The sequence below is a fragment of the Gallus gallus genome, chromosome 11, assembly GCF_016699485.2.
Source record: "Gallus gallus isolate bGalGal1 chromosome 11, bGalGal1.mat.broiler.GRCg7b, whole genome shotgun sequence".
In the NCBI taxonomy this organism is placed as follows: Eukaryota; Metazoa; Chordata; class Aves; order Galliformes; family Phasianidae; genus Gallus; species Gallus gallus.
Genome location: NC_052542.1, coordinates 10,498,479 through 10,517,071, shown reverse-complemented (window position 1 = coordinate 10,517,071; position 18,593 = coordinate 10,498,479). Strand labels below are relative to the sequence as shown.

The 18,593-nt window shown below is 41.2% G+C and overlaps 1 protein-coding gene across 5 annotated transcripts in view; it reads left to right on the top strand.

The window, feature by feature from the left end:
- Positions 1-4,085: 4,085 nt before the first annotated feature.
- Positions 4,086-18,593, top strand: part of LOC415780 (transcription initiation factor TFIID subunit 4-like) — a 131,621-nt gene continuing 117,113 nt past the window's right edge. For all 5 annotated transcript variants that reach the window (XR_006931209.1, XR_006931208.1, XM_046899656.1 and 2 more), the window contains exons 1-3: positions 4,086-5,192; positions 8,895-9,067; positions 17,967-18,104. Coding sequence is in view for 3 of the 5 variants with exons in the window: in XM_046899656.1 (XP_046755612.1) it covers positions 4,121-5,192; positions 8,895-9,067; positions 17,967-18,104 (1,383 nt within the window). In the remaining 2 variants the exon portion in view is untranslated. The remainder of the gene's footprint in view (positions 5,193-8,894; positions 9,068-17,966; positions 18,105-18,593) is intronic.

The following is an 18,593-nucleotide window of genomic DNA, read 5'->3' as shown; positions in this document are numbered from 1 at the left end:
GTGCAGTATCTCTGTGAGCACTGAAGTTCACAGCAGTACCCTGGGAGGGGCTGGGAAGATGGGGAACAAAGACTCCAGGGAGAGACAGAGTGAAGGAAAAGTCCCTCTAATTGTGCCTGAAGACAGCCCTTTGAGAAGAATGATTTGGAATTGCAAAAATAATCCTAAAGCCAGGAATAAGTATAGGAAGAAAATGGTTAGATGTTGTGTACTAGTGTGTCCTAGAGAGCCAATGAAAGAAATGTCAGTATTTTGGCCAAAATACAGGTCTGATGGAGATGTGGTTTGTCAGGCTTTGAACATATATGTAAATAATAAAACCCCTTTTTCAGAAGCAGATTTGTGCTGCTTGTTGGAAGCAGATGTGAATTTGTTCTTAGCAAAAAGTCCAGACCAAGGGAAGGAGGAATTAAAGAGAAAAACCATCCAATGTCAGATCTGCCAAGCAGCACTCACTAATACAGCTGTTGGTAAAATCCTGACTTCAGTATGGAATCATTTCTGAAAAAATACTCTTTTTGTACAAGCAAGTAGAAAAAAAAACCAACACATGATTTTGAGATTACACCTAACATGTACGTCTTAGGTAATATTGTGCCGTAAAAATGAAGTTACATAAAAGGGTACTTAATGGATTTTGTTTCAGCAAGGGAATATTGATGTTATAGAGGTTTAACAAGCACTTTTCTCAAGATAAGGCTTTGGAATACAAGAGAAAGCCCAGATTTTCTGGAAGAGCTGAGATGTTTGTAAATAGGAGCTGTACTAGACTTCTGGAAACTTTATGCCAGGGTGGAACTGACAGTCAAGTCATGGAAGGTCTTAATGCCCTGCAGATATTACAACAATGTATTCTGAGGATGTTGTGGAGTACGCAAGAGGTGTGTGGCCATGTAAAGTCAGTGGGAGGCAACTGCTGAGATCAATATCTGTAACTCAGCTCTACGTAAAGCGTTTGATAAGAAAAATAAACATACCTTTCTGATGATTCCTTACAAGGCAAGGGATCTTGCTGACAACTAGGGGATGGCCTGGAGCTGCTGCTCACTGTGTCAAAATAATGTCTTTTGGAGGAGGTGGAGAGCCTAATAGCCATCTAGAGGATCAGATTGTGTGTACTACATTTTTCCTGCCTCCTTACTGAAGGAGATTAACCAGCTTCAGATATGGGTGGAGTTTAGGGGAGGGTAAGCAAAGCTTTGGAAGAGTTTTCAGGAAAGACCTGGCCTCTGGCTGGAGATGCTGATCTAAGAGCAGAGAGAGGAGTAAGTGGAATACACTGAAATACATCTGCTTTCCCCAGATCCCCATGTGGCTTTACTTCTGGCCAATATCTATTTCAAACAAAAAAAACAATATTGTTTTTGAAGAGGTCTAATGAGGTGAGCACAGTGGTCTGTGATTTTCTAGGAGCTAAATATGTATGGAATAAAGTAATGAAGATGAAAGCAACAGATTTGTTCAGAAATGTTTTCTATACTTTTCTATGATGAAAAGTATGTAATTATTTTTAAAAGTTTTTTTTTAATGATAAAAGAATGAATACAAAAGTTCACAGAGATCCTGTACTTCACTAAAACTCATGCTCTTTACATAGAAGTGCAAGCCCAGAGATAGATTCAGCAACAAGTTCATGTATATTCTTAACATTGCTGCTTTCTGACCTGTGAGAAGTCCGATGTCTATCAGAGTAGATGGTATTTTATTACATAAAATATTCTGTTATACTTCCTCATTGTGTCTTTGTATATGTAAAGTGGCTAAATTAAGAAGGGGTGAATGTGAAGAAATATGACTGAATTCATGTATTACAGATTATTCATCCTCAGATGTATTTTCAACTGTAATTAAAAGCAGGTCATTTTTGAAGTTTTGACAACTGTAGTATAAATCATGACTTGTAATTTTCTCCTTCCAGCTGAAAGATTTACTTCTTATCTTCTGAAGTTACGTAGCAATCAAGCTTTCCTCTGGGCTGCTTTTTATGGAGACACAAGTTTAATGGCATAGTGCAGTAGAAAAATGAGTGCTGAAATATTTTTCACAGTCAGGAGTGGTTGGAGGATCATGTGTTGAACACAACATTCCTTTATAAAAACTGTGGAGACAGCAGTATGCAAAGTGCAGGTTAGGTCCCAGTGAGTGAAGAAAGCATGGAATCTTCTCTTAAAAAAGAAGAGAAGAGAAGAGAAGAGAAGAGAAGAGAAGAGAAGAGAAGAGAAGAGAAGAGAAGAGAAGAGAAGAGAAGAGAAGAGAAGAGAAGAGAAGAGAAGAGAAGTAAAATATGGGACTCTGAACAAAGTAATACTGGATGGATTTTGATGCTTTGCAAACCCAAGTTAATATTCTTTCTTTCTGTGCAAGTGCAAATGAAGTGATAGCACTATAATTGAATTTCCAGATAGGAACATTTGTTAGAAGTCCATATCTCACCTGTAGTATTCCATAGAAGCAATATTCATTTATCAAGCACATTTTTGATGTGTACTTTTCCTAGGTGCTCTTTCCTGGGTACTGCTTTTCATGTGTACTACTGTGCTTTACATGCACTGACTGCACGATTTCCCATTTGTACATCCTGGACACCCCTCGACGCCGCCAGTTCTTTTACTGGACGCTGGCTTAACTTCAGGAGACATCTGAACTTCCCTAATTAAAGACATGACCTTGCTTGGATATTCTTAATGCATTCTAGGTGTGGTTTATTTTGATTTATCATAAACCTGTTCCTAAAAGCATGAACATACAATCCGGAAAAACTACCCTGAATAGAAATCTGTAACCTGGATGGTAACAAGTGATGAGCAGCTTAGCCTTGTGACTCCAGCTAGATCATACAGTGTATTACTTTGGAGCTTGAAAATGGATTATCAGCTGCGTGTGTGGGTGTAGCGAGACCATCACTCTTTTCTACGAGTTCAGTTTGCTTAGGTAGGTTATTCACTGATATGCATTTTTCACTGTGGGGGAGAATGCTGACAAAATCATCAAGTGAGTCACCATCTCAGGCCACCGAGTAGCAGACCAAATGCATCCAGCTTTGCAGACGTCCTTGCTATCATAGGTCAGCAGCCACTGGAATCCAAGCAGTTCTCTGCTGTCAGCTTGAAAAATACGCGGTGGTTATCACTTGTGTGCAAGAACGGATGTAACGAATCGTGGAAAGTGATTATACATGTGGGCAAAATCTCTTTCTCTGCAGGTCCCAGGAAGGAAACTGCTCTGTCATTTGTCAAAGAAACTACAGGTTAGGGCTACCGTTTTCCTCTTGGAAATTTCCGAATGCACGAGGCAAGCAGTGATGGAAAAAGTGCACGTAGAAAAGCAATGACAAAATTGCTAGAAACAGAATGAACAGCCTCAAATTCCCAGCGGGGATGCTGAGGGAACAGCGTGAGGGCAGCGGCTGTGATGATGCAGAGAGCATTCTGGTAGGTTTAGGAGCCTTCCACTGACAGTGAAATGCAGGAGTTTTGGACAGAAAAGCTTTAAAGCAGTCACGGCAGCCTGCCTGTATCAGGACTTCCAACAGCTTCAGTAGCGCTTACGTTGCCGCCTTGGAAAAAAAGCCTGCGTTGTGCTGCTGAGCCCTTCCCGCAGCCTGTCTGCTTTCAGTTCTCGCTAAGAACGACCTGCTGCCCGGGATCGTCTTCGTGGGGAATGAATGACTTGAAGGCAAAGCGCACGGTTATGGCAGCTTTGCAAACGCCGTGTAACGCGATCGCACGACACTTTATTTCGCAGCGTGCAAACGTACAGCGCTCCGAGCCGGGTCGGCAGGCTTTCCCAGAGCTCTGTCAGGCGCCAGAAACCCCGCAGCGCCGAAGCGCTGCTGCCCGACGCTCCCTCACGCAGCGCCTCCCGCCCACACCGGGCAGGTCGCCAGGCCCTGCCCACGGCCTGCCGGCCAGGAGCAGCGGGAGCCCTGCGCATCTCAGCAAGTATTCCCCGACGCGAAAAAGCGAGCCCCAAAGCGCCCGGCCCGCCGTTCAGCCCGCGCCCTACGAGCGCCCGCCCAGCGGCGGGGGGAGGAGGAAGGCGGCCCCTCCCAGAGTGCCTCGCGCGCGACAGAGGCCGGCGCGCCTGCGCGCTGCGCGGCCGGCTCCCACCTCAGCGCAAGATGGCGGCGGGCGCCTCGGACCCCCTGGAAGAGATGCTGCTCTTCTCCGAGGAGGTGGACGAGAAGGCGGTCAGCGACCTGGTGGGCTCCCTGGAATCGCAGCTGGCCGGCGGCCGGGGCTCGGTCGAGGCGCCCCAGCCCAGGACCTCCGCCCCGTCCCAGCAGCAGCAGCCGCAGCAGCAGCAGCAGCAGCAGCAGCGCCAGGGCAGCCTGGCGGGGGGCAGCAGCCCCGTCCGGCAGCAGCAGGGGCACCCCGCGCCCCCCCCCGCTACCGGGGCGGAGGAGGCTGCGGCGGGCCGTCCCGGAGCCGCGGAGAGCCGAGCCCCCGCCCCGGGGCCGCTCCCGTCCCCGTCCCCCCCGGCGGCAGCGGCGGCGGTAGCGGCGGCGGCGGCGGCAGGGCGGGGAGTGAGTGTAAACAGTAGTAGTGTGCAGCAATCACATGGAGCGGCTCTGCTCGGCGGCAGCCCCGCCGCCCCGGCCCCGCCGCAGCCCGCCGCACCCCCGCCCGCCCCGCCTGTCAACAACCATGTGGCCGCCGGCACCGGCTCCCGGGACGCGGGCAGCCCCAGCCCCGGCCGCAGCCCGCCCGCCGCAGAGCCGCCGCCGCGCAACGAGGCCGCGGAGGGGAGCGGGGCGGAGGGCGGCGGGCGGGCGGCGGCGACGGAGGGTGCCGACGCCGCCGAGCCCGCGCCGCTCCCCGGCGAGGCGGCGCCCAACGGGGAGGGCGCCAGGGGTCGAGCGGCGGCGGTGCCGCCGGTCAGCGGCCGGCAGAGCCCGGCCGGCAGGGAAGGCGGCGCGGCGCAGCCCAAGCCCGCGCACGGCCCGCAGCCCGCAGTAAACGCACTCGGCAACTCCGCCAGCCCCGCGCCCGCCGCCACCCCGCCGGGACCGGGCTCGGCCGCCAAACCCGCGGGCGTCGCCAAGCCGGGCGCTGCCCTCCCCGCCGCTTCTCAGGCGCTGTCGCCGCGGCCCGCGCTGGGTGCCGCCCCGAGGCTGGTGGCCCCGCAGCTGATCGTCAGGCCGCCGCAGCAGACCACCATCCAGCTGCCGCCGGGCTTCACCATCCCGCCCGGTAAGTGGGGCGGGCGGGGCGGGCGCGCGGCTCTCTGCTCGGCCTTTCTCTGACAGAGGTTTTTCAAAGTTGGCGTTTTCCCGCTGCTCGGCGTGTTGGGAGCCAAAGGACAGGCGCACGTCCGAAGGCGAGTTCTGGCCGCCTGGCTGGCGTGGGCGGGGATGTAGTTGGCTTAGGGCACTTTGCTGCCGGTGCAGAGTAGTTGTGCCTCTTGTTTTGGCGAGTACTTGTTTCCGCTCGTTGGGAGAGCGCTGGTCACGGTAAGTTATTTTGTAACGGTGTGAAAACAGCTGTGCACCAGAACAATCTGGAATGCGTTAACCAGGAATCACGTCTCTCTTGAAGCGCTCTGCAGTCTGCTATACTCTCGATATGGAGAAAAGTTTTCTGTTTTCAGGGAGCGCCTTCTGATGGGCACCAGGTGACCGTATCCAACCTGTGCAGTCTGAATTAATGCAAAGTTCTTCCTTTTGGTGTGTGTGACTGTGTCACTCCTTGCTGGGTATGCGCAGCCTTGTCATCACTGGATTTTGTTTCCAACCCTGAAGAAGCCCCCATGTCCTGCTTGTTCTCCTCTTAGTTTCTCGGGGTTGTTTTGTAAAGATGCAAGTTTAACTGATGAATCAAAGCAGCATCTCCCCATCCCGGTAATTCCTACTTCACTGTGTACTGCTTTACGTAACGTTCCCAGGGTCGCAGTCTGTGCTCCCGTGCTTACATTACAACGTTGCAAAAAGTTGCTAAGTTTGTTACAGATCTAGGAGATGAAGGGACATTTGGACTTTTTTTTTTCTTTTTTCTTTCTTTTTTTTTTTTTTCTGTGGATGTCAACAGTGTGATACTACCTCATGTAAACTGAAATAATTTATTTCTCTCACCATGTTTCTTCTAATAGCTGTTTTTTGTTAGCTAAGATAAACAGAGCAAAATGCAATAGAAGTGTGCTTCTGGGTGTGCTTTAGTAGCTGTGTATTTGGCTGTAATTTATGAAACTCCTGCTCTAAATTCTGATGCCCCAACTGGATAAAGCTCAGTGGTTTCATGGAGACCAAAACTAACTCAAAACTAGTAAGGGGTTAGTTTAAAAACGTGTGCCGATATTCCAATTATATTGGTGGCTTTAGCTGTTGATTTCACATTTGTAATGCTTCATAAATACTAAATAGCTGTGATAAGTTGTATCATGACTTTGTATACAGTTTCTGCAGCTCATTGCCTTTGCTCTGCTATGTAGTTTTTAAACAGAAGGGGAAAACAGAGCCCTTGAAAGCAATTTGGTCAGAGGTTTAGAGACAGTTCTGGAAATAATAGTGTGGAAAATGTATCACTTGAATTTAATTTTATTACTAGATAGCTTGAAATCCATTAAATTTGCATTAGCAGGAGGATAGCATGTTCTAAGGATAAGAGTAATTCAGAAAATACATTGTTATTTTTGATTAATTATTCTTTAAGTTTGTGCATCATCACTGTGATCTTCTGCCTAACACAGAAGTTTAGAATGAGTTTATTTTAGCAAATAATACTGATTAGCATAAAACAACCAGCACCAGTTCTAGCACTTCATACCAGCTCATGAGTTGGATCTTTTCATGGCTGACAATAAGGACAAATTAATCTCCGTGTTTAACTCAATTCTGGGATCTGACCACTTCCTACATGCTGCAAAATAAAAGAATTTTCAAGTCCTCAAAGCTGGATTAAAATATAAAATTGCTGCACGAACATGCATGTGTCTGTGGAAGTAGTTATATCTGCAACTGTTATTGAAACCATGTGGCACGTGTTGCAATTAATTTGTCCATTCTGTTCATTCTTCTAAAATTCAGATTGAATTTTACAAGGTTGAAAAAGTAATTAACAGGACAGATGTGAATTGGTGTAATGCCAATAGAATGTGTATTTTTTTAATGTGTGGTAGGCATTATCCTGTAAGGATTTTTATATTGGGTTCACGATGCTCAGAGGAATGGTGTCTGTTCTGCACACTGGAGCAGTGTATTAGTATTCGTTTGTCCAGAACAGCAGATATTGAATACATCACCTGCTTACATGGTTTTCTACAAACCATTAGGTGTAGTGCTGGAAGGGCTGATGCCCCTGGGAAGTTACCTGCTTAAGATTTGTTGTTGTTGAACTCTTATTTTAAAGATTACTCATCAGGCTTTGAGAGAGATGTGATCGTATCCTTTGGATGAGGTCCTTGCAGTAGCTCGGTATGCTTTTTGCCTTAAAACTCAATTCCCACAGCTCTTCAGTTCATAGTGGCAGAAATGTGTTTTCCGTTTGTGGTTTTTGTAGTGAAGGTGGCTGGGAGCATCCAGGACTCAGTGAGTGAGGGCTTCTATTGCAGCCACAATTCAGTTGTGTTCATCATGGGACTGGGCTCTGTGTTTCTATGTCAGAGACTGAAAGAAAGGTATAGGCTGCTTCTGAGTTTGGTTACTTGCAGGATATAATAGTGCTCAATATGTTTCAACATCTATTTGCTGAGGTTTTTGTTTGTTTGTTTTCTAGGAAGCTAATACTTAGAAGTGAGTATATATTTTTACCTTCTTTCTTTTCCCTTGCAAAGTTATAAAATGCATATGAAGATATCTTTACGTACAGATGAGTTGCAGGAACAATGTCTCCTGGCCCTGTTGTCAGCAGGGTGAAAGAGATTTCCTAGACCCTGGAAGACCTGTTCCTTTTTGATAGTACATCATATCCTACTTGCATCTAGGTTAGATTATTGGAATGTATTCTGAGACTAACTTGAAAATTCTTTTTAAATAATGTATCTGGAGAATGGCTTTTTAGTTCTGACTGAACTAGAAAAAGCACGTTACATGCTTACAGTGATCTTGAATAAGTGTAAAGGTCCAGGTGACCCAGGGGCCAGCTGAGCCATTGGGAGCTCCTTTTTGACCTGCTGATAGTGGAAAAGCAGGACGGTTACGCTAAGGGCGAGTCTGGATGGCACTGACCGGATGTATAGAAAGGCTTTTATTTGTGAAGCATATTATGAGAAAATAAAAGTATTTTAATTTACATCCAGAAAGTATTCTGTTCTTTTAAAACAATTCCTTGGAATTTTCCTCAAATACCTGTGCTTCTAATTGTATTGGGCCTCTGGGTGTGACAGTATTTTTTCTTCATGCCCAAACCTCCCAGTACAGTGATGGTAGGGGCCAAATAAATTCATGGTTTGTGCTCAAACATTAACTAGATCTCAAATATTGTATACTCAGAAATGTGTCTGGCTTAATGTTTGCATCTACACGTTCCCTAACGCTATTGTTTTAGCAAAGCTCTCATGTCATTGTCCCTGGTATGTTCAAACTGAATGTTGTTCTCAGCAACTAGACCGTTGCTATAGTTTACTTTAATGACTATTTCTTTCAAGTTTTATTCTCCAAACCTTGGCTACACTGTGCATCGCTGCTCACCTATATGCTCAAGTTACCATTTGTTTTGTCACCATAAGCCATAGGTGTTTGAATTTCAAACTAACTTGAGTAGTTTTTGTCTGCTGGTGGGAACTCCTTTTCTTTATTTAAGTAAAATCTCATATTACACCCCTGTAAAAAGAAAGATACGGGATAAAGAAAAAAGGATAGTGCTATTGTTGTTTTTATTCTGTATTTCATAGCTATGTGATTCTTTATAGTTCGTCATGTTATTCTTATTCTATGGTTATTGTCACTTCATTCTCACTAGGTATGGTCTTGGTGCGCACGGATGCTGGCCAACTTGTGATGGTGCCTCAGCAGGCTCTAGCCCAGGCGCAAATGCAGGCTCAAGTACAGACACAGGGACAAGGTCCTGCCAGCATTTCACCTCGACTTTCAGTGCCCACAAGCGGCCCAGTTTTTCGCCTAACAACAGCTCAGGTATGTCTGGCTTGATTTCACCTTGCTTTTGTGTGTTTTGTTCTCCTCTGTCTTGTACATTATCAGTTCTTTGACAAATGTGCTTCCCACATTTTCTTTTTAATTGGCAACCAGGAAACACTTACTCAAATTCAGTTTATTATCAGTGGCTTGATTTTTTTTTTTTTTAAATTTCAGAAAAATCTACTTTGCAGGTTTTCTCAACCCTTTTCAGGCTGTGAGTTCATTGGAGGTCAGAAGGCTCAGTCTTAGACAGAAATTGGTTTGAAATGTGTGCCACTGACTTAGTAAATGACTTTGTTCCCTCTCTGAGTTGCTGTGATATTCCAGCACGGTGAATGGATGTATGTGATCACTACATTTCACTAGAAATTAAGAAAGAAAAAGCAAAGCACATTCTATGTCAGAATTCATGGTAGTTAAATTTCTGTAGTATACTTTATTCTTAAGAAAGATTTGATTCCTTTGGTTCGCTTCAATATGAATTGACAGGATACTGTGCTTTTCTATCCCAGACTTTCAGTGGAGAATACTGATTTCTACTGTTTTATTTTCAAGGATGAAATTGTGGAGTTTGTCTATTTGTTTAGTTTAAATTACTTTGTAAACTTTTTGTTTGTTTGTTTAAAATTCTGTAAGGATGCTGTTCAGCTTCAGACTGTGTATGGCCAATGCTTAACTATCTTACTAAAATGGAGAGGCAAACATCTTCAGGTGTATAGGGCTGTAGTGCTATGATAATTACAGACAGAGTGAAAGGTAGTTTTGCCTAAGTTCTTTGTTTATAAAAGAGATAGATAACCCTGAATGAAATGAGGTGAAAAATATGCCTTTATAATTTTTGTTTGATTGTTGTGTAGCTTGCTTGAAATATCTTGAATGTGTGTTTTCCTGTGTTAATATTTGATTGCTGTCCCATTATACGTTTTGTGTTTTACATCATGTTCGTACTTTAAAAGATTGTTTAGTTAAAAACTAAAAGCAACGGTAAACTTCTCAGAAGAGAAGGAAGCCAGACTAGAATTGCATAATTGAAAAATGAGGTAATCTAAACCATAGAGTAGCCAAGTGAAATGCAAATTTTAGATGTGAATGTAATAGGAGCATTATGTAGCTGAACAGCATGTATCTCGAGAAGAACATAAAAGCCTGGAAATGTTTGAAAAACTTTATGCTGTCAGAAAAAAGGGTATGCGCAGTATTAGATGGAATATTGTAAAAGAACTCTGCAGAAAGGGCAGCTGGTTAGTATCTAAATTTGTGATATCTGGAAGGATAAGAAGATTTGTAAAAATCCTTTGGAGATAAATGTGAGATGTCAGGAAAATAAACACAGCGACAAGTGTACATTGATTTCCAGGGTTTTTTTTTAACTAATTTGACACAAAGAAAAATCTGGACAATGTTCATTATTTAGTTTGTATGTCTGTCATTGGCTGTTTGCTTTCTTGTTTTGTTTGTTTGCTTTTAAATAAATGCATCACTTCTTTATTATTGACTACGACAGAATATATAGCACACGCTCTAGCAATGGATTCTGAGATGAGTGTATAGCATAAATGCATAACAGATCATGGGGTGGGACTGCACCATGAGTATGACCTCAGTCTGCTAAAATGAGTTAGGTTTAGTTGGTTTGGTTTCATACTGTAAGCTTTCATTCAATCTTAATTGCTGTGGCTAGCATTCAGAATTAAAATTCAGAGTGGAAACATTCATAGGAAATTACATATTAACAAATAGTCTGTTATTTGAGAACGTATGAGGAGTACATCTTTATTGTACATATAATCTTATGACAAAAATACAGTTCTGCTTGGCTGCATGTGTTCAATCTTTATTAGAAGATTGGAATTTGTATGTGTGCACAACAGATGTTGGAAGTTGATCATATTGGCCTCTGGCAGGTGTTCTCCAGTTATATGAAGCTGTTGAGATTGTGGAAATAGTGTACTCTGACTTGCTGGGTTTTTGTAAAAATTAAGCTCTGAGGATACTGTGTGTTCACATGGTGGTAGAGATGCTAAAAATCTGAGGGAGCTAGTTCTACTATTAGGATAATGTCGTTGTTTTTCTGCAGGATTCTGCTAGATAACCTGCAGAGCATTATAGATATTTCTTTATACTAATTAGTGTTAATTAACAGCTTGAGAATAGAGGCCAGCAAAGCCTTAGGAATGGTAAATGCCTTACAACATACAATAGTTTGGGTATTTTTAAGGTGGTGGGATTTGAATCACAGTACTGTAGCCAGTCAGGATTCATTGCTTTGGTCATTGCCCAGGCAGTACTGCATTTCTTTATTTGTTGTCATTAAGAAAGATAAGAAATATTTAACAGTGTCCCTCAAAAATACACGTTTTTGTACGTTAATGACTGTGGTGTGTTGACTCTTCTTTGATTTTTACAGTGCTTATTGTATATATGTTTGACCTTGAAATGTAATCTGAAGATAATGGCTTGAAGCATTTTAAAGCCACATTGTAAAAATTTAAATTCTAAAGGTTTTATCATATCAGAACTAGATATTAGACTTTCATTTGGTCAGGTGGAAGTTTATAACTAGAAGTTTTTGGAGGCAATGTCCAGTGATAAATACTATGCTAAGTTTTTGGAAGTGTCACTTATTTGAGTAGTCATTCTGGTTAGCCAAGAAAAGGGACGAAGCACTAAAATGCAGAGAGTTGTATGTACTGAAAAAGAATTCATCCAGCGGGTCCGTAGTCAAAGCTTTTTCTAGGATATCAGATCTTACTACAAAGAATGTATTACTCAATGTCTACTTCATAGCTCCTCTGTTTGCTTTACTTCAGTCTGTACTAATTGCTAGCCAGCATCAAGTACCAGCTCAGTAATTGTTTTCTGTGTTACTGATGAAATTTCTGTATACACTTTAAATAATTATGTTAAGAAAGTATGTTATGAGCTACGTGGTTAGATGTAAAATAAGGGCTATTAAATTATCTAATAAAGAAATTGTAAAATCTGGTAGTTAGCTTTGGCAACTCAGAGTGCTGAGAGTGAGAGCTGTGGAATATAGAAGGAATGACTTCAGAAGTAACAAGAGGGGTGGTCTGCAAAACTAACAGAGTGTGCCTCTAAGGCTGACAGCTCTGTGAATCCCTCTCTCTCTCTCTCTCAAAAAAAAAAAAAAAAAAAAGAGGTGGGGAAAATGAATAAATGTTTTAAGTGTTCTTAAATGGAATTGACTTAATCAATCCATACAGCTATACAGGCTCTAGGCTACCTCTTTGGCCTGGTAATATATCAAGATTTTCTTCCTGTATCCCAGGACCATTGTTTGATAGATCTTCTCCCTGTTGTTTGGGAGGGAAAATTCCTGTGACTTCAGCAGCTGTGCTTACAACCAGGACGGTCTGTGAGGAAAGAGCCAACTTTCTGTAGGAGTAGCAGAAGAAAGCAGAGTTTAATTTCCCTCAGGATTTAGCATATGAGCTTAGCATAACTCTTCCCTTTGATTAAAAAACAAGCGTGTGTTGCCTTGCTGAAGGTTCAGAGCTCAAATATCTCCATATAAGAGTATTTTCCTCCCTGGGTAGAAAAGTATGTATTGTGGTTGCAGTGTCAAACAGAAAAGTTCAGGAAAATTGAGACACACAAATTCCCATTCATCCTACGGTAATCTCTTCTTTAACCGTGCAGTGAGTTACAGTCTTTGTGTGATAAATGCACAAAGATAAAAGCATCAGCTAGACCAGGCACACCATTATTGCAATTACTGGTGCACTGCAACTTAAATTTGGTGTTTCTTTCTTTTGGGGTGCTTGGCTTCCCTATTTAAGTTACTTCTTCTGATTATAGTACCTTGATTCAATTTCTGTTAAAAATTCTGGAAACCGGCGAATCAGCTAAGCAAGTACCTTGTAGGAGGGGTCTCAGTTCTGATTAGTTTAATGCAGGGCTTAAAGGCTGTAGAGTATGGGAGCATCACAGAAGCACGTGCAATGTTTGAAGGGCAATCAGGAGTAGTGGAATGGATTCAGGCTGAAGAATCAGCATTTGAAAATAACAGAATAGTACAGAGAAAGCAGTTGTAGAGACAAGTACCTGTAATATAAGATATGTGTAATATTTCAATGATCTTCTAAATTTGCATCTGTGTGGTTTAAGTAAAATATTCAAGAAAAGCTTGAATTGTACACTACAATAATTTCAGTTCAGCTCGATAATAAGGTTGTAGATGACTGTGAGAGGGATATTAACTATAGCTAACTACACTTGTTTGGTTTTTTTTTAAGGGAAGTTATATGTCTGAACGTTCAGATATAGAAGAACAAAACATTTTTCAGTTTAGGAATACAATTCATCCAGTAGGTGCAGCTAGCAGAACCTTACCTTTTAAAATGGCTCATGTTTTACCAGGAAGAACTTACTCTTATGAAGGATTATTATGAACTTTTGATGCATGAAGAAGTTACACTGTGAATACTTTCTTACTGATAATGCTTGTTTAAAAAAAAAAACATTTAACAAAATAATAAATTTATAGTGAATGTTGGTTTGAATTAACAGTGCATAATTTTCTTTGATTTTTTTTATTTCTACACGTTTGTTTCCATTTCTTTTTGTTTTTGATGATTTTTTTTTCTGCATATTAAATCATTAACATGGTACAGCACATACAGTTCTGTCAACCCTAGAACAGGATGTGTAAAGAATGAGCTATTATTTGATGGAACTTCAGTTATCTTAGGAAAAAAAATGTTCTGGAGTCTTCCACTACAAGTAGATCAAAAAAGCACAGGTTTACTTGCATCACCATATACTTCAGAGATGAAGACTTTTGGCACTATTATTTAGTTTGTGTTACGCTTCTGTCTCCATATCTTGTTAGGAAGCCTGTGCTTGTAAAATTATGAAAAATGGGTAGGTGCTGCCATCTAGTTTTTCTCTGGTGAGTTTCTTTTGTTTATCTACGCTTTTCATTTGCACAGTTGATGGTTTTTCATGCTTTTGATGTGGCACATACTTGTTTGCTGGTTTTCAGGACTGTCATACCCCGTTAGTTTTATTTTCATAACCAAAAAGGAGAAACACAAATTTTTCAATTAAAATTATTTGAAGTTGGTTACAAAATTAAGGTGCTTCTGGACAGCAAGAAGAAAGAAGTGCATCATACAGAGAAGAGCAGTGTTAAGCAGCAGCTTGGCCTTTACCATCATAAGTTCTCTAATTGTTGATGTTTGAGAAGCTCTTCTCGTTAAAGCTGAGCTTGTCAAGTCTGAGGTAGTTCTGATGATACACTTTACCTGTATTTGTATTTCTGTTGTTTTACAATTTTGACATATTTTTTCTGGTTTGTGTATTTATTTTTCCTGGCTTTCACATCCTTCCTGCTTCCCTGATAAGGGCTTATTTTACTTCTAAGTAAATTGTAAGCAAATTGAGAAATCTTTGTTGTTTCCTGAAGTGCATTAACTTTATTATCCAATTAGCTATCCCATTGTATTTCTGTATAGACAGTTTTGAGGCTTGTTTCTCTCATTCAGTATTCTGGAAAAGAAATTTGTGTTAGCAGGGCAGGTAGGGTGAAATGCCAAAGTCTTGGCTATGCTTCAACCATGAAACCATTTTCCTTCCACACATTTGGCTGTTTAGCTTTCTGTAATGTTAACATACAATTTTTCAACTTCTTAAAGTATCATGCCTACAGAACTCCCAAACATTAGTAGGTCTTTAAAATCAAGCTTGCAAGGATTAGGAAATGCTGAATTCCTGAGCAATGTAGTAGTGGCTCCCATGTGCACGTGCTTTGTACTACATGATCACGTTACTAATTTGCTTAAATTCTAAAATGTGTAGGTTCAACAACTTTGTGAAGAATTATGTGATATTTTCTTCCTCAGCTGTTCAATGGATTGCTTCAGGCTTATTTGCTGATTAGTTTCTAAGCATCTTTTTGAAGTGGGTATTAATAACTAAACAGGGTTTCTTTTGCAATGCTCACCCCTCCAATAACTTTCTCAACAATACAGTTGAGGGGATTATTGGCCTCTTTTTATAAGTAGAAAATAAATATATTAAGTGAACAATTAAATATACTGGTTAACTTTTTGTGTTTGTTTTGATGTTGTTGTCCCCACTTACAGCCATGACCACACCAAGTCACTAACATTCCACTTTTCATGTTGTGCACTCATAAGTGTATGGCATAGGCGTATTCACATTAGGTTACCTGTATTGGCATGCAAGAGAATATTTGTGCAGCAGCACAAACACTGTGTCATTGAGGCAGAGAAGAATCTAACTAAAATTTACCCACTTTTTACCCACCAGATCCTTTGGTTTGCTGTGCCTCTCCTCGTGCCCTACTTCCCTTTTGTGTTTTTCTTTCTTTCCTTCTTTCTTTTTCTTTCTTTTTTCCCTTAAATGCACTCCAGCAGTGGTGTCAGGTGAGGCCTGTGTCCCCTAGTAGTGTTCCTTAACACTGGCACCCCGAGTGTACATCAGTAGGTGGTACTGTGGTACAGAATACAGCTATACCACCAACTTGTTTCCAGCGGTTTACTGACATCGGTGTACTAACCTGTGGCAGTTTGAATGACTTTGATTTTAAAAAGCTGCGAGTACACAAAGCAATTCCCAAAGTTTGTGTAGTCCTGCCTTAGCAGTGGCAAATATTTCCTGTGTATTTCAATGCAGTTTTTCCATATTCATGTGGCCTGCTTTTTCAAATGCATCCTTTTGAATGTTCCTTCAAATATAACAGCAGCTCACTTGTGTGCAGCAGGTACAAAGCAGTTTGCTCCTGTTTATGCCTCGAGCTTTGCCTTGCTACTTATGTGTCCAGAGAACTGGTGAGAAGGTCTACATAGGAAAGTTAAGATGTAGTTATTTAAGGAGTGAATTTACAGCACCCAGAGTAATTTCACACTGGCTCCTTCTGTAAACGATTATAATGTGCACTGACTGTTTCTGTGGAAGTGACTTACTGCACCCTGCAAGTGGAGTAACTTGGGTTATCTGCATGACTTGTGCAGACAGAAAGAATCTCGGGACATCCATCCTCCAAGTTGGCCAGATCCATTTCAAATCCATGCTTCCAGATCTGCATTGTGCTGTGCCCTGCTTAGAACAGTTAACCTCCTTGCATGGAAAGAGCCAACTCAAGTCTGCATGCGAAAGGCTATCTTAAATATTCTCAAGCGTCCCTGTGGAGATTTGTGATGGAGTATTCATTCATGTCCTGGTTTCTTTGCGTGTTAATTTACAGGTGCAGTGAAAAAGCCTCTTAAGCGTTACATTTATATATTTAGGAAATGCAAAATACATGATGTATCTTTTCAAAAATAATACAGCTAGATTTGAAAATGCATCCCTTTCTTGGGCTTGGTTAGTAATTTTGGAAATTAACTACTCTCATACCAAGCCTTAGCAGTTGTTCTTTAAAGATCATTACAAAATCTTCATGTTCCTGCAGGAGCTTGATACATTGGTTTATGATTTTCTTATATAACATTGATAGTTCTTGTGGTTTTTTTTTTCCCTATATATTTCTCTTGACTTTTATTTACAGTTTTCCCTTCATAGAAAATACAGCTGATAGCTTCTAAATTGTAATTATTTTACTAGACTTTGTTGATGTGTTTGTGCTGGGAGTTCTTATGGTGTCTTCTGGCAACTCGTAGTTGTGATTTTAATACAATTTTCATGATGCTTGGAAATAACAGAGGGAAATTCTGATGTTTCTGATCCACTCATTTCACATTTAACTTTTTAGTATATTTGAGATTTGGAACCATGGTAGTAAAAAGTTGCATTAATTTCTTTGCAGTTCTATGGTCGTAAGGCTTTTTCTTCTTGTCTAACTCATTAATAGATTTTACTGCAACTTTGCATCAAAAGCTATTACCACTAGTGATTTTTAATATAGGATGCATTTTAGTCTTAACATAGCACAGCTCGCTTGTGTGATCTGGCACGGTGGAGTATTGTGTATGGAATGTGTTGTACACTTAGTTGGATAACATACTATTACGATACTGAAATTTCATGTTTTAATTATATGGGATTTTTTTTTTCCAGAGCACATTCTTATGATGAATTGAGAACATTTATTAATTGAGTAAAATTCTGTAGCCAGTAGTCTGAGCTATGTATATATTTACAGAGTTCTGGCTGCAGATCTTTCTTGGAACTGAATGATGTCAGAAGTTTGCCTGCTTATCTCCTTTCTTTGTAAATCCCCACTTCTGTAAGCAGTACTGACAAGAAGGGGGCTGACAGCATTTTAGCTCAGAAACTGATCATAAGCAGATGAACAAGATATGCAGTGTTCATATTTATAAATGCAAGCATTCTTCAGGTACATGTAGTTTCATATGACCAGTGAAATTTAAGCTAGTGGTCTTCTCTACAATTGAGAAAAGAAATAGGGCATTTTAAATCCTAAGAAATATTAATGATAATTCTTCTATAAAGACACACAATTCTACCTATTTGTGATGATGCTGTTTATTGCCTGTAGGCTACCTCAGCATGGAAGATATCCAAACTCAAGAGAAAAAAAATCTTGAGAGCTATCCAAACAAACAAAGCAAAACAGAAACAGAAACCAAAAAAAAGTTGCCTTTTTTTTTTCCTCAGATGTCAGGTAGATTTTAAAAATGTATTTATTCCCTCGAGTACAGAAGATAGATATCCAGTAGCTGGTGTTGCTGGGCTGATTGGTATATTATCCTGGAAAATAAATTCTTTTTTGCTGTCTAAACTTTCTCCCAGTATTCATTTGCTTTGAGAAAAATTCATAGAAAAAGCAAGTGTATATAGAAAGAACCAATATGTGTTCCTGCCGATTAGAAACTCATGTGTTGATGAATAATTACATGCAAATATTACATATAACTAATAATTAAGTTGCTTGTTTTTCCTTTATTAGCAACCAACTTCTGTAGCCACATCTACTGTCCGCCTTGGACTTCCAGTGCAAGCCAAAGTTGTTCAGTCAACTGCAACACCTGTTAGTGCTACAGCTGCTGCGACTCTGCCAGGAGGCTCTATTCTGTCACATACCACAGTAAGTACTGAGAATATAAAAAGCAAAAGGTGGAGTAAGAAGTTTTGTTTATAATCATTTGGTTTTCCTAATGTGAATTTTAATGAGAAATCTCAATATGTTTATTTTTATCACAAGCATAAAAATCAATAATGAATTGATCGACTGTCTGTTTTATGAGGGTGTTGGATGATAGCCTATATTTGATTTGCTGTTGTTTCCTAGCTAATAGAAAAAAATGGCTAGTATAATTTCAATATTTTTTCTTTTTTAAAGTAAAAAATCAGTTGGGCTCATTAGTGTTATTTCAGTGGTGGACACGTAGCACTAGGTTTGTCCCCTGTCGAGAGCTGTGGTGTCTATGGCTGCGTGGTCACCAGCGCCACAGTGTACACCATGCATCGCAGAGCAGGTGCCTGGGTCAGCTTGTTCTGTGTCTGCGCCAGAACTCTGCAGGTAGGTTGGATCAAGAAGTCCTAATAGGTTCTGCTCAGCATGCTATGCTGCCTG